Source organism: Orycteropus afer, unplaced genomic scaffold, assembly GCF_000298275.1.
Source record: "Orycteropus afer afer isolate SDZICR_OR568_19922 unplaced genomic scaffold, OryAfe1.0 scaffold00087, whole genome shotgun sequence".
NCBI lineage: Eukaryota > Metazoa > Chordata > Mammalia > Tubulidentata > Orycteropodidae > Orycteropus > Orycteropus afer.
This window is the reverse complement of record NW_006921674.1, coordinates 3,225,635-3,241,727: the sequence shown is the minus strand read 5'-3', so window position 1 is coordinate 3,241,727 and position 16,093 is coordinate 3,225,635. Positions and strand designations below refer to the sequence as shown.

The window sequence follows — 16,093 nt, the reverse complement described above, 5'->3', positions numbered from 1 at the left end:
GCACCACATCCCAGCATCTGCCATGGTCAATAATTTGTTAGGTCCTTATATTTTGTATGTAATTTTTTAGACACAAGTAAAATCATATTTGCAGAGTAAAGCTAAATATATGAAATTTTTAAATTTTGTTCAATGAAATTTTACACTGTTCTAATTTTAATGAATACCAGAAAACCAAAGTCCCTCAGTAAGTTTGAATAAATTAAAACAATGGCACAATGAAACCTTCAAATAAATTTAATCAAGATGAAAGTATAGATACCTTTGAAGGAGTTAAAGAAGCCTTAACAAATTTTCATTCATTAATATAATATCTGAAAAACTCTTGGCTCGTCATTTCTTTAAAAGTGTGTGTGTATGTGTGTGCGTGCATGTTTGTGTGTAGAGGGGGAGATGGCAGTGGCTAGAGTTGCAGTATATTTAATGCTCATTTTACTTCAGTGTTGTCCATTTCAACTCCTAGAGGGCAGGAAGTATGTTTTCTGAATTAATCTTATTTATCTATAACCAGCATTGTACTTAGGAAGGATGTAGCACTCATCAAGAGAACTAAGAAAGCACTAAATAATACTTTTGAACAAATGCAGTAACATTTGTGTTACTTTTACAGTTCTAAACAGGGCTTTGAACAGGTTCATTCTGGTTTGACTCCATTGAGAATTTGCATTTCCATTATAGTTATACTGAATCGGAATCTACAGTTTAACAAGATCCCCAGGTGTTCGTATAGACCTTGTTAAAATGTAAGTTCTGATTTGGTATGTCTGGGGTGGAAATGCAAATTCTCAACAGGAGGTCAAACTGGAATGAACTGGTTCTAAACCCTAGTTTTAAAGTACTAAATGGGAGGTCTAGTGGTATGTGCCTAAGGCATTTGACTGGTAACCAGAAGGCTGATGGTTCAAACCCACCAGCCACTCCTCGGAAGGAAGACAGGGCAATCTACTTCTGTAGGGATACCGCCTCAGAAACCCAAGTAGGGGTCACTAGGAGTCGAGACAGAATGAACGGCAATGAGAAATTGTAGTTAGTTTCTTGTTATCTTGCTGCCATTTAATAAAAATAAAAAGAAGTTGTTCTGCTAAATGAACTGAAGATTAATTTTCTGTCACACACACACACACACACACAAGATGTTTTTGTAGTTCACAAACTCTACCTGAAAATGGAGATCATTTCTTTAAAAGTGTGTGTGTGTGTATGTGTGTGTGTGTAGAGGGGGAGATTGCAGTGGATAGAGTTGCAGTATATTTAATGCTCATTTTACTTCAATGTTGTCCATTTCAAGTCAAAACGGTGTGGAGAATTTTATGAATTGGGTCACAATATCAAATGCTACTACCAAACCAAACCTGTCACTACTGGGTAGATTCCAAGCCACAGGAACCCTATAGGCAGGGTAGAACTGCTCCATAGGCTTTCCAAGGCTGTTACCTTTACAGAAGCAGAATGCTACATCTTTTCCCCTTAAAACTGCTGACCTTTCAGTTAGCAGCCAAACACTTAACCACTGCACCACTGGGACTCCTTTCCAATGCTGCTAAACTTCAGTACTTTAGAGTTAATTCTGCATCATACCAACCCTATAGGACAGAGTAGAACTGCCCCACTGGGTTTCCAAGGCTAATTTTAAATCTTCATGGGAGCAGACTGACTCATCTTTCTCCTCTAAGCAGCTGGTGAGTTCAAACCACCCACCTTTTAGTTAGGAGCTGAATGCTTGAACCACTGCACCACCAGAGCTCCTTTTAAATGCTACTAGAGCCTATAAAGTTTTATACTATCTCTAACATCTTAAATAAGCAGCTGGTGGTTCAAACCCACCAGCTGCTCCACAAGAGACAGATGAGGCAGTCTACTTCTGTAAAGATAACAGTCTTGAAAACTCTAGGGGGCACTTCTACTCTGTCTTATAGGGTAGCTATGAGTCTGAATTAATTGATGCTAATGAGTGTAACTATAGAGCCTGATTTTCTGAACCTCTCTCACTTTAAGAGACCTCATGGTACAGTGGTTAAAACGCTTGGCTGCTAACCAAAAGGTCATCAGTTCCAACCACAAGCCGTTCTGCAGAAGAATGTAGCGGACTGCTACTGTAAAGATTTATAGCCTTGGAAACCCTATGAGGCAGTTCTACTCTGGCCTATAAGGTTGCTAAGAGTTAGCATTCACTCACAGCAGTGAGCTCAGTTTCATTTTTGTCTCCCTGTAAAAACTATAGGCAGATTTCAAGGTGCCCTGACTCCAAATTGAAGAGAAAGAGAGAGTACGTGAGCTCCAGAGCATGTGCTAGAAATGTTGTCTCTAAAGAAACATTCATGTTCTGTTCTATGGAACAGAATTAAGCCCTTAAAATCCACATTCTATAATCCATACTACTTCCACCTCAGGCAAAGCTTGCAAAATACCAGAAAGATGCCAATGACCCAATCCCCCAGCAATTAAATTGGAAATATTTGATTATTTGGTAAAGGATAAAGGATAGCCTCAAACATTTTCATCTCCTCCAATAAATCAGGTTAACACTTCCAAATCAGTGACAGTTAGTGTGAAATACACCTGTCTTTTTTTTAAGGGGCCCATTAGCAAATCTAGTCACCCCTCCCTATCCATGGTTAGATTCACAATTGATTTATTATAAGCTGGGCCTGAGGAAGGAAGCAGACAACTGAAGGTATTAGAAATGTCACTGGTGATTTCCTCTTCTTTCCAATTAAAGGTATTGTACTGTTCATCAGAAAGTGAGTTCCTCATCTCAAGTACACAGTGGGGAGAAACCAACCTGAGAACACTTGCATTGTTTTCTTTAAGTATAGTTAATATAGGCAGCAATACATTAGTGCAAATGAAGAACAAAGAAAATGTATTTCCTTACAGCGTGGAGGAAATACAATGTGGTATACAACACAATCTTTAAGGCACTGATATGTTTAATAACATGGAAAGAAAACATATACACCCATATTGAAAGAGAAGTCTGTTTGATGTCAGGGTGACAGATCTAGCCAATCTAAGAAGAGTTTCTATGTTTTCCTAAGAAAGACCTCACTAAAAAAGGTGTTAATTAGTCATATCTTTAAAACTATGTAAGGGAAACTGTAGCATTTTTAAAAAACTAGTTTCACAGCCACCCCAAAAAAGAATATTTATTTAAATATTTATGAGAAATTCATACAAAATTACAAAATGCAATGCAAATTTGAGTTGATTGCAACATCTCAAAAATGGTCTCAACTCCCATCTTGTTTAGCTGTGCTTGTAAGACACTGCTAGCCATGTCCCTCTTCCTTCTTGTCACGTTTCAATCACCTCCTCCCAGTTTGGGATTAACCTGTTCTTTAGCTAGTCCTGGGCAAGTAAAGCCCTAACCTGGCAGTGCTTTATCAAGGCAAATACAGGTGGTTCGAGAAGCTGCCCCACCTCCCAAGTGGCCTGGGCACCACTAAAACTGGAAACAGGTCATGTAGCCTTCCAGTCCTGGTCACGTAGACCTTGTCCTCAACCCCTAACCAAACCTAACCCCTAACCAAAAAGACCAAACTCACTGCCATTGAGTCAGATCTGACTCATAGCTACCCTTCCTTGGGTTTCCGAAGCAGTATCACTACAGAAGTAGATCACTCAACCTTCCTTCCAAGGAGTGGCTGGTGGGTTTGAACTGCCAGCCTTCTGGTTAGCAGTCAAATGCCGTAGGCACTACGCCACCAGAGCTCCTTCAGCTCCCCCAATCAGGTATAAATATTCCCAAAAGATTGCCAGGTTTTTGCTGATATTCTTGGATCCATTCCAGCCTGGCCACCTGCTGGATCAGAAGCTTCTAATGAGTTGTGTTAGCCTGTGTCTACCTTTTAGCTATCACTTTGTAAATTCTCTCTCTCCCTTTCTCTTGATTTTGTTTTTTCCCTCTTTTTCTTAATAAAACTCATGCTGGTAATGGGACCCCTTGACAGATTGTTCAGTTTCTCCAAACTCATCTGAAGGGAAATTACAAACCCCCTGGGAAATTCCTGGGACATGGTATTGGTATCCTATGCTTCACAAGTTTCTTCTATACAAGCAAAAAGACAGACAGAAAGGTTTTATGACATTCATATTCACTCAATCTTCAATTTATCAATGGAAAATCATTACCATTTATTGACTTGGTCATATGGTGATTAGCACACAACAGATATCCAATAAACACTTGATGATTTGAATTCAAAGAAGGTAGGTGTTTCAACCAATTTTAGCACTGACTTGTGCAATGTGGAATAACCTTTACTCAGTTGTTTGGACCCATTATATCTGCCTTTACTCATTTGTGAATATGGGAAGGAGGTGAAAAGAGCAAACCATATCAATAAAAGACTTTAAGTGTTTTATTGAAGGTTTTAGATGAACTAGTGGTCAAAGCTAAAATAACACCACCTATAAAGGTTTCTTAAAGGAGCTCTCACGGTGCAGTGCCTATGGCATGTGACTGTTAACTAGAAGGCTGGTAGTTCAAATCCACTAGCTGCTCCACAGAAGGAAGATGGGGCAATCTACTTCCATAAAGATTGACTATCTTGGAAACTCGATGTGAGTCTTTATGAGTTGGAATCAACTCGATGGCAGCGGGTTTTTGGTTTATAAAGGTTTCTTACCAAAAAAAAATTGAACCTAAATCTGATCAAGCCTCCAATCTAATTACCAATGTTCAGGAAATACTGAGTGCAAAGCAACACACCATGGAATGCAGGAAACTATAGAAGACAAACAAACAAAATTACAAAGGAAAAAAAAAAAAAAAGACAAGTAGGAACGTACAGACTTAAAGGGATTTAAGAGACATAGTAAATAGAGCAATTATGGAATTCACTTGAATTCCAATTTGAACAACCTGTTAAAGATCATGAAAGAATTGAGTATATATATTTTAACACTGACTTGATATTTGAAGATTAAAAAAAAAACAAAAAAACAACTCACTGCCACTAAGTTGCTGCCAACTCATAGAGACCCCTCCCTGGGTTTCTGAGGTGCTATCTTTATGGAAGTAGATTGCCCAATCTTCCTTCTGAGGAGTGGCTGGTGGGTTTGAACTGCCAGTCTGATGGTTAGCAGTCAAATGCCTTAGGCCAATGCCACCAGAGCTCCCATATTTGAAGATAGTAAGTAATTATTACTAATTTTTTTTCTTCATGTGACAATGGTATTGTGATTATATTTTAAAAAAATGAATCCTTGTGTTATCTAGTAGATTTACAAATTTAATTATTCAGATGAAATGATGTATGTAGGATTTGCTTCAAGATAATCTGAGGTGATGACGGGTATGTGAGCCTATGGGAAACAAAGGCAATGAGTGGATGATTGTTGAAGCTCAGTTATGTGTATGTGGGGTTCACTATACTAGTCTCTACTTTTTCTATAATCATAAGTTGTATTTTCTGTTTTTTAAGAAACAAAGATAAAAAAGTAAACTAAAATATAACTAAAATCATACTGCCAAATAATCAGTAAGAATGAGAGAGTAAACAGAAATGAAGGATTAGGATAGCATGAGTAACAATTCACAGATGATACAAAAACTTTATTTTAGACAAAAACTTAAATCCCTTCCCATAATGCAAAGCATGGCTATGCTCTGCTAGCAGGACAGATTAACCAGACGTCTACTTCCTTTGGCCTGTTTTTGATGAAATGGCTCTTAGGCAGAAAGCCTAGTGTTAAAGAAAAAGCAAAGGACCTGGATGAACCACAAACAGTGCAGTATAATCCATGAGTAATCAAGAGCTGATAATCTAAACAATAGATGGTTTGGTAAAAAAAAACAGATGTCATGGGCTATTAATTTTCATCTTGAATTTTTACTCCACTAATCACTCATAGAAAGTCACAGAAAGGTCAATTACTTCCAATTATATTGCTCTCTATAGAGAGGTGCTCAATAAATGAATGCTAACGAGCTAAAATGATATCCTTAGCTCAATCATTCAATTACACATGGCCACGTTACCAAGCCTGACTTTTAAATTTGTCATAATGAAAATTGTTTTTTGATACATCCAATGTATGAGGTGTGTTCTACCTGATATCCAAAGAAGACCATCAGCCACATATCCAGCATGACATGAAAGGGATCGGTCAAAGGATTGCACAAATGTCCACTTGTTCTTCTTGGGACAATATCGCTCAACTGTCGGCAGAACCTGGCGCAGTTCATTCCTGCCCCCAACTGCATAGAGGTACTCATCCATGGCACCCAGCACGAAATGCTCCCGGCAATTTTTCATGGGTGCTATCTCTGCCCAGGAATTACTGCGAGGGTCATAGCGACAGGCAGTCCTCACAGCACACGTGCGGCCACTGGCATGCTCAACTTCCCCTCCTGCTACAAACAAAAAGTCTCCCATGACTGCCACACAATGGTGGCTCCTTCCCACAGGCATGGGAGCCAGTTCACTCCAGTTGGCAATAGCAGCTATGAGAGCATTCTCTTGATCAACAGGGTTGAAGTACCGAAGTTCCTTGACTTTGCAGATCTCACGCTTTTTCCCACCAATGATATATAGAGTGTCTGACTGGAACCGTGGTTTGGTCCTACCAGTCTGCCAGACGGGCTGTGCATAGATGCTCTGGTGGTATTCCAGGGCCTCATTGACAAGCGCTGTTGCAGTCTCACTTGCTTGGACCAGGGGGTGGGACAAGGCAACTGTATGGAGAGTATCCACATCCATGAGGCCAAAGCGAATGTACTGCAGGAGCTCATCCATGTACTGGTAATGGCAGTTGTGTTCCAACCACCTCACGGCTAGCTGAAACAGAGGGAGGTGAGATGAGAGAATACAAAAGTAAGAAAGAAAGAGCAAAATCAGTGGTCTATAGGCAAGTCACCATGTATTCCTTCAGATATGTAATAGTATATATATTTTTGTCTTTCAGAATACCCAGCTCAGGATTATTTTTTTCTGCATCAGCAGAGAAACAAAAGGAATCAAGATATTGTTGTAGGGATTAGGAACAATGCTAAGCAACACTGACAGGGGACTTAGAGTATCATTTGGGGTGAATAATAATTGCTTTTCACAGAACAGTAATACTGCTGTGAAACAGCCTGTTCTCTTAGTTTCCTGCATAAGAAGTTTGGCTCACACCACCAACATGACATGTCAACAAGGAGCAGTGGCATCACAACTCAAGTAATACATGTCAACCCAGAATCAAGGTGCAGTTTCAATACAAATAACACCAGAAAATATGTGATCATCTGAGACCACAGGGCGTACTTGAGAGAAAATCAATATGACACTAGTAGAATGATTTAGAAAGAAAAAAGACTTTCTTCCCACCCCTTTGCTAGCTACAGCAGTCAGGAAACAAGAGAAAAAAAAGTAAGACTACAACCTGTACATTTTTTTTTTCCCTTCAATTAGTTTCCCTCTTGTCAACATTTGTTGTTTGCACATGTAAGATACTGGCAATTTGTTAGAGTAATTTCTTACAAAAACAGGATATAGAAAAAAATTATCATTGTATTCTGGATACAACAGAACACATCCTAAACTTTTTGATTTCCATTCTAGATCTCTTTCAAGAAGGAAAGCAGTAAGACACATTTCTTAGCTAATTAAATTTCTTACAAAAGCAGACACATAGGGCATAAATAACAAAATGAAACAACAATTTATAAACCATCACACAACAACAACAGCAACAAAAATCCTTCTTATGGAGCACCTGAAGTAATTTAACTTAATCTTTAAGTTTTGCAAACCGTCCTACATACCAGTATAAAGAGGTATATCTAATATGCCTAATCAAGTTATTTGATAAGAATTATTCTTAACAACATCTACATTAAACTAGATCTCCTGGAATATATAAATGGGGATCTGAAGAAATTAGCATAAAAAAGTAAAATAATGAATTAGAATACTGAACAATTTGTTGTGTTCTACCTGATTTCTGACACATGGAAATGGGGCCCTGGTCTCCCTGTTCAGCTGATATACATCATTGGATTTAAAAAAAAAAGAAAAAAGTCTACAGAGGAAAGGAGAAGGAAATGTGGTGCTATATGGCCATTACTCCGTAACAGACATGATCCACTTTTCATCCTGGCAAAAAAACAAAAAAAAACCAAAAACTCTCCAAACTCCCTCAGACACTAGATAATTTCAGAATATTTCTACCTACAGTTATGTATCACTTGATGTCCACAATGCATTCTGGACATACTGAAATAGGACGTTATGTAATTTCAATGTTATGTAAACACCATATTGTAAATATGGTCCTGCTTTTTCTTTAAGCATCTCAAACCAGCTTTGTGCCTTAGCAGTGATCAACATGCTGGGAGGGATTCACTTCTGTGTTTGGTCCTCAATCCATGTCATTAGCAATTTCTCCATATCTGATATACATCCCTCTCATATTTTCATTAGCTTGGTAGCTTTCAGTGGGGCTGATCCTTTAACAGTTTGGAGAATCTTTTCTTTATTTTTGCAGGCCATCATGATTGTTGAGTGCAACGTGCCTAAATCCAGAGCCATATAATTCACCAGTTTGTAACATTTTGTTTCACTCCCAAATTGATACTTCTTTGCTACTGATATCTCTAGCATTGGTTTTCCTGCATCTGAGATCCATGATGCACTTCACAGTAACATTTTCGAAGAAAATTAGACAGAGATAATGCTATAATACTCAAGAGACATGTAATAGGAGGTTGGATACTGCTGCCTATGAGTCAAAGCACACACTGTTACACAGTAAACATTTTAGGGAGAAAGTATAACACAGTATATACATATGCCATTAACATAGGTATTTATTATGACTATTAACACATACACATTGTAGGTTATATATGTATTGTACCATTACACACTTGGCAATGCAATCAGAACACATGTATCTCATGTCTCTTATATACAAGATATATCGCATGTCTCATGTATATACCTGTGGCACGTGGGAAGCCATTGCTCTTGCTTCCCCTCTTTCTGCAGGCAGAATTTCTGAACTCTATTTTATGTTATGGGACCACAGACATATATGCAGTCAGACGATGCCTGAATGGACTCAGGCAGCACATAACTGTATTTATAAATGGTTTGAAAATGCAAGGTGCATTTTGGGCTTGTCTTCTTAGCTTCCTGAGTGAAGTGAATGTAGGAAGTAAATTCACTTCCAATATGTAGTGAATTGTACTTCTTAATGAATTGCATAGTGAAGAGAAATGAAAAGAATGTCCCTGGATGCTAAGTAGCCTACCAGTGCCATGGAGAACAGATGAGTGACACTCTCTAGCTGTTTAGAAGCTAGTGGTTTTTATTTAAATAAGATACCGACCTGAAGAAAAATAATTTATTTGTACATGGCAACATCAGCAATAATCAACAATAATAAAGAAGAAAAACTCGTCAATCACCAGGTCTCTCTCTGCCAGAATCAGACAAAGTTCCCACAGGAAACATCCTAGTTTTTCTCCTTCCTAATTTTAGAAGTTTCAAGGGATGGGGTTCCAATTATTTCCCTGGGGAGATAATTCAAAAATTTAATATATTATTTTCCATTCTTTGCTCACAGAACATTCAAAAGTTCTTGGAAATAAAGTCATCCCACTCAAGGTCATTTCTCATGCACCAGGTGAAATTTTCTGAAACATAATCTTTGATATTGCTCTTAATTTAACTGAGTAATTCCAGTTGATACAGCTTTGCTCTGTAACAGATTTCGTAGCATCCTTACACCCTTGAATTTCTGCATCTTTCATCTAGATACTACAGAAAACAGCACTAGAGAAACATTAGATAAATATCCATGTCTTGAAGCCTCTTTTTATAGCACAGTGCTGCCATTTAATTATTTTTCTCTCTCCTCATAAATCAGTTCTTCCTATGCCATAATCAATCTTCTAGCCCATCTCTGAACATTCTCCAGTTTATCTTTATCTTTCTGGCAACTAGTGTCAGTTATTGCATGAAAGGTACAAAAGCTTCAACTATGCCCTGCTCTTAAGCAAACGTCAGTGGAACAATGACCATGATGCTCTAGGCCCCTTAAATGGATCCCTGAATGCCCTCAATCCCCTTCCCCATAATTCAGTGTAGCCGTGAATAGTGCTATAGTGAGATTACACTGTAGAAGTGATTTTGAAGTGCTCTATTGTTTTGAATTAATCAAATTTAATTTCTGGCTTGCTGTTGAATATCACTCCTATGTCACATGTATCATGATGCTTTCCTTGTTTAATTTCCCCAAATACCATGTATTACAGAGTATTTTCAGCACATACATTATTATACAATTTCTATTTTTCTTAAGGCACTTGACTGCTAACCAGAAGGCTGGCGGCTCACACCCAGCAGCCACTCCTTGGAAGGAAGTTTGGGCAATCTACTTCCGTAGTGATACTGCCTCAGAAACCCAAGGAGGTGTTGCTATGAGTCAGGTCTGACTCGAGGGCACATAACAACAACAACAACAACAACGATTTAGTATAATTTCCACACCTTTATCTATTAATATTCTCTGACTACACAAGTCATTTGTATTTGTTGGGTTTGCTTTTCTGCAGCAAAAGAGTGAAATGTAATTCACAACTACTATCCTGTCACCAATTTAAAACCAATCTCACCTACCAGAAAAAAAGAAAAAAAAAAAACAAACCACTACCATTGAGTTGATTCTGACTCACAGCGACCCCTTTTGGGTTTCCAAGGTGGTAAATCTTTACAGAAGTAGATTGCCCCATCTTCCTTCTGTGAAGCAGCTGGTGGGTTTGAACTATCAACCTTCTGGTTAACAGTCAAATGCCTTAGGCACTGTGCCATCAGAGCTCCTTAATGTCACTAAATATAATGTTAATTATAGATTTAAGTTCAGTGCTTCTTAAACCTAATGTCCCCGTGAATCATCTGTGTTTATGGTCAAAATACAGATTGCGATTCTCTAAGTAGGGGGTGGGGAGATTGGAAATCTGCATTTCTCACAAGCTTCCAGGTAATGAAAATGTCTTTGGTTCATGTACCACACTTTGAGTAAGAAGATTTCAGACAGATTTCCATTCATAAAACAATGCCATGCTGACTCCATTTAAGTACTTTAGGAAGCCATTAACTGTTTGATCTACTAGGATAAATTACTTTCTTATTAGAGTAAATCAAGTTTCAATTTTAAGAAGGTATAACTCTTAAAGGCTAAGTAGGATTCTTTAGTTAACATACAGGACACTTAATCTAACTTAGTATTATGGGTTAGGTGGCATTTTTGGAGACCCTGGTTCTATAAAATCAATACATTAAATCAATTTATTAAAGTAAGTCATATAAATACTGTATAGTTTTGCTTTCTCAATAAATAAATAAACAAATTAATATGAAAGTATTATTGTATTCATTTTTACTGTCATGAAAACATAAAACTAACTAGGTAAGAGAAAAAGTGTTGAAACTATGGATAGCTCTTAATTATCCAAATAATGAAAGACATGGAAACGAAAATTCAAAACACTGAGGTACTTCAAAATCATTTCTACAGTGTAATCTCCCCATAGCACTATTCACGGCTACAATGAATTATGGGCAAGTGTGTGGAGGGCACCAAGAGATCCATTTAAGGAGCAGAAGGCTAATTCATCAGTGGGGTACCATGGAGTTAAAGACCACAGTTAGCTTTTGATAGTATTTTGGTGCTTAGGTTTGAAAAGGGGTTATTGTGGGAATGGGTGGCTTTTTAAATAATGACACTACATTGAAAAATTATAACAAGGAGGATGATATGCCATTCTATCTTACTTATTCTTGCATACTGACATCCTTATCCTTTAAACTCTACCATGTAATGGGGAAAGAATAAAGAAAATAAAATAAGTCTGTCTTCCATATTTTTGGTGACAGAGCCAGCAAGAGTGGAAAAGAAATTACAGATCCATTCTGGGAGGGCACACACACAAAAAGGACTGCTTAATGAAACACAGACATGAGGCATGATATTTCCAAAACCATCTGAAACACAGGAAACCCTCATCTCCAAAGACCAAAGGCGATCTACCAGGGTCCATGCTTGGCCCAATCCAGATAGAGAACTGTCCATTCTTAAAAGGAGCATTTGCTGCACCTTAGTCCAACTTCAACTCATCTCATCCTTAGATCCTTGATAAGGACAGGGCCTGGCACATGCTTGGCTGTAAATATATGTCATATAAATGGAAAATTATTCACAACTATTGTTAGAGTATTTCTCATATTTCTTTTAAACAACCAAACAACACCAATTCCTTTTAACCTTTATCTATTATCTATCCAGGCTTCAGTTTCCTATTTTATAATCTCACCTTCATGGGTTTCCTATAATGCCTTTACAAATTTGTTAAGCTTTACACTGCAGCGTGCAGCACACTGACATATATCTGTAAGCCCTCATTTTATTCCCTCACATGCTTGGTGCTAGTCACCTATATCTGAGATTCTTGAGAATATAATAAACATGACCTCCTTTTAATCCCTCACATAAATAATAAAATATTGGGGCAAGAAGAAACTTTAGAGTCTATTTGGTTTAAACTTTCCAATTTTACAATGGAAACAACATCCGGGCAGGTTAACTGTTTTACCCCAATCATGTAACTAATTAGCAGACTAGCTGGAACTAGAACCCCAGTTTTTAAAATATATAACATGATTTTCTATTATATAACATCATTAATTATTTTAAAGTAGAATCTATGCAAATGTCCCAACATAACCTCTATATTCTCTGAATTAGAAAAGTAGTCTCTTTTTAAAAAGAGACCAGTTTTGCTGGTCTGATAGAGCCTGGTGAGACCCCTGAGAGTATGGCCCCTAGCCACCTTTCAGGTCTGGAATTGAACTCACTTCTATAGCTTCCAGCCAAACAATAGACAGGTGTATGGGGTGAAGATTTACATTAGGTAGACACACTCCTTGGAGCGGTCAATCATGGGAGAACAGAAGGGCAGTGTTTGCACAGGGAGACAGCTGGAGTGGGGACAGGAATGCCTAGGAGGGAAGGGCACAGGGAAGCAGTAACTACAGGGAAGAAGTGGGAAGAGAGCTGTTACATTGTGAGGAATTGCAGTGAAGGTCATGAGACAAAAGGTATACTGCTGTAAGGAAAATGAATTGCTCTGTAAATTTTCACCCAAATAATAATAATAAATAAATAAATAAATAAAAGACTAAGTTTTGCTTCAAATTAGGTTGACAATTCTTATCAATGACTCTCATTTATGGATTACTTCAGACAAAAGTTGCATATTAAAGAGTTTGCAATTAAAGAATAAGTATTTAGGGGAAACTGTGTCCTCTGAATCTTATTTCACTCTTTATTGGAATATGTATTTTAATCTGAGATCATTCCTTATTAACTAAATCCGGTTCAGAAATATATGGAAAAGATAATCCCTTTCCTTCAGATTTCTTCATTTATCTCTACTACTGACCATTCTATGAAGCAGATATGTAATATACATAATCTTAAATATAAAAGTACAAATTCCTAAATTCAACAAATGTTTTCTAGTTTAAAATATGGAATTCACTTATACATACTTCAGACACATGTCAATTATATGAACAAACGTTACATTCCTAACTTGGTCAACTCTTCAAGTTCTGATCCAAATTCCTTTACTGTTTATGCTCAAACACATTCAGACAGACACTGTTGTTGTGAAATCTAAAATTCCTGATCCTTTTAAAAAAGCAAGTGTTCTGAATTCTACCTCTGCTTGTATATGTCCATACATAAATGCATTGCACGATGTAATCTCAACACAATTCCAAAACAATAAGAAATTTTACACTCACAAATCCTGGCAACTCTATGGGTTAGGAGCTCATGCTAAATCCAAGAATACACATCAATGTGCTCTCTTATAGATGTGCCTTTACATCTTGCAAATATACATACAAGTGCCCCTTAAAAAGCAGTTTCTCATTAGAACAGTGTTCAACCCTTTCTAAGCAACGCTAACAAAAGATGAAGTCCTATGACATTGTCCAAAGTAATAATTGTTATTTTTTTTTGCCTTCATTCACAAACATTGCTTTTCACTGAAAAGGATTTTCTTACTACAGATCTCATCAGCCAGTGCTGAGTAAGCAATGACCTGTATTTTTGCCCACTGCCTTACTCTGCCCCCTTGCCAAGGCAGCTATTATTATTCTCCTATTTAAAACTTGGTTGCAGACAGCCTTGCTAAAGGGGCAAACTGAGCCCTGCTTTTTTTCAAGGGTCCATGCTGTGAATGCACAGGCATCTACATTCCTGCCAGTGTTGTAACCCACTGAGATAAGCCCCAGCACTGATAGCCCCTCAGTGTTCCAAAGGCAGCATAAATTCCACACATCTGCAAATACTGAAAGGGACAAAGTAAGGGCACAGGAGCAAATCAACAACGAACTGACGTTGCTCAACCTCCACCAAAGAGCTAGGCATGATCAAAAGTATCTGGGCAAGAAAGAGTGGGAAGCCATGGAAGCATACTGCAATAGAAAGAATGAGTGGACAGACAGAATGTTTTCTTTCTAAATTGAGTATCAGACATGCTCTCTGTCTTCCAATCCATGACCTCAAAGTGAAATAGCAGTGATTACTATATATTATATTAAAGGACACTATGTATTATTTTACAATGCCTTAAATTCTGATAAACTTAAAAGCTGCACATGATTTTAAATTATATACAGTTCTTTTAGATTATAAATAGGAACAGTTTCTCAAATGCAAGCAAGCATGTGTTAAGACTTGTCATGTCATACTACCTTTTTAAGGTGAGTTACATGAGGTCCAAATAGTGACATATTAAACCAAACCAATGACTGCTATAGAGAGGAAGGCTTATACTAATAAACAAATCCACCCCATTTTGTAGTCACATCCTCTTCTTTGAGAGCAAATGAAGTTTTAGTTCCAAGACAACATTCCCATAAAATTCTAAAGCATCAGAAACAATGGATGCAAGTTCAGAGCATTTTCTTTAACAGAACAATGAATATGTTACCATGGAGGGATATTAAAAATTATAACAGTGCTCACTCGAGTGCTATAATTAAAACTGTGTCAACATTTTGCTTGTAAAACAGATTTTTCAAGGGAGGTTGCACATTATCCATTATAGCTGACTGCAGACTTATATAAGACACACACAGGCTATTTTTTCCTCTAAGAAATATACTTGAATAGAATCAAGTCTGATGAGGCCCGAGGTTCGCATATTGTCAGAACAAAATACCTGACAGATTTTTAAAAGAATATTCATCTTAGCACATTTGATAATTATACATATTCTTTCATTGCTCACTTAAAATTATGTAACATTGAAATAGAACTACCACGTGACCCAGCAATTCCACTCGTAAGTACATACCCAAAAGACTTGAAACCAGGGACTCAAACAGATATGTGTATATCAATGTTCATTGCAGCTCTATTCACAACAGCCAAAAGGTGGAAACAATCTGCATGCCCCTCGACAGATGAATGGACAAACAGTATGTGGTACATACATGCAATGGAAAACGACTCAGCCAGTGGAAGAAATGAAGTCTTGATACATGGTACAATATGAATGGAGCTTGAAAACAACATGCTGAGTGACAGAAGTCAATCACAAAAGGATAAATATTGTATGACCTCATAAATGTATTAGAGACCAAAATTTATTAGGGGTTATTAGGGGCTAAAGGAAGGGTTGTAAAAGTGGGGTTAAGGATGATGGAAAAATCACATTGATTAAGGGTAGCGTTGTAAAGCCAATGACTATAATTGGTGTCAATATGGTACAGTAACTCCAGGTCTCCCTGGAGAGCAGAGTGTCTTTGGAGAGGGCCCAGCACCACTCAGGCTGTCCTGGGCCACAAATTGGAGACTCAGACTTCTTGTTCCACCTAAATCAATTCTACCTGTGTTTTTGACTAGTGCTACTATGAATTGCGAGGTAAGCACGGGCGGGCTTGTGCTTACTCACTGATCTGCACTGAACACTTTCCCTTGTTACCCTCCCGAGAGGAACCGGGTCTCTGGGAGCAAGGTAAGCACGGGCGGGCTTGTGCTTACTCACTGATCTGCACCGAACATTTTCCCTTGTTACCCTCCC

General features: G+C 37.8%; 1 protein-coding gene across 1 annotated transcript in view; it reads right to left on the bottom strand.

Moving 5' to 3' along the window:
• KLHL32 (kelch like family member 32) overlaps nt 1-16,093 on the bottom strand; it is a 215,735-nt gene that overhangs the window by 24,353 nt on the left and 175,289 nt on the right. The window contains exon 6 of the mRNA XM_007942251.2: nt 6,056-6,782. Coding sequence (XP_007940442.1) covers nt 6,056-6,782 — 727 coding nt within the window. The remainder of the gene's footprint in view (nt 1-6,055; nt 6,783-16,093) is intronic.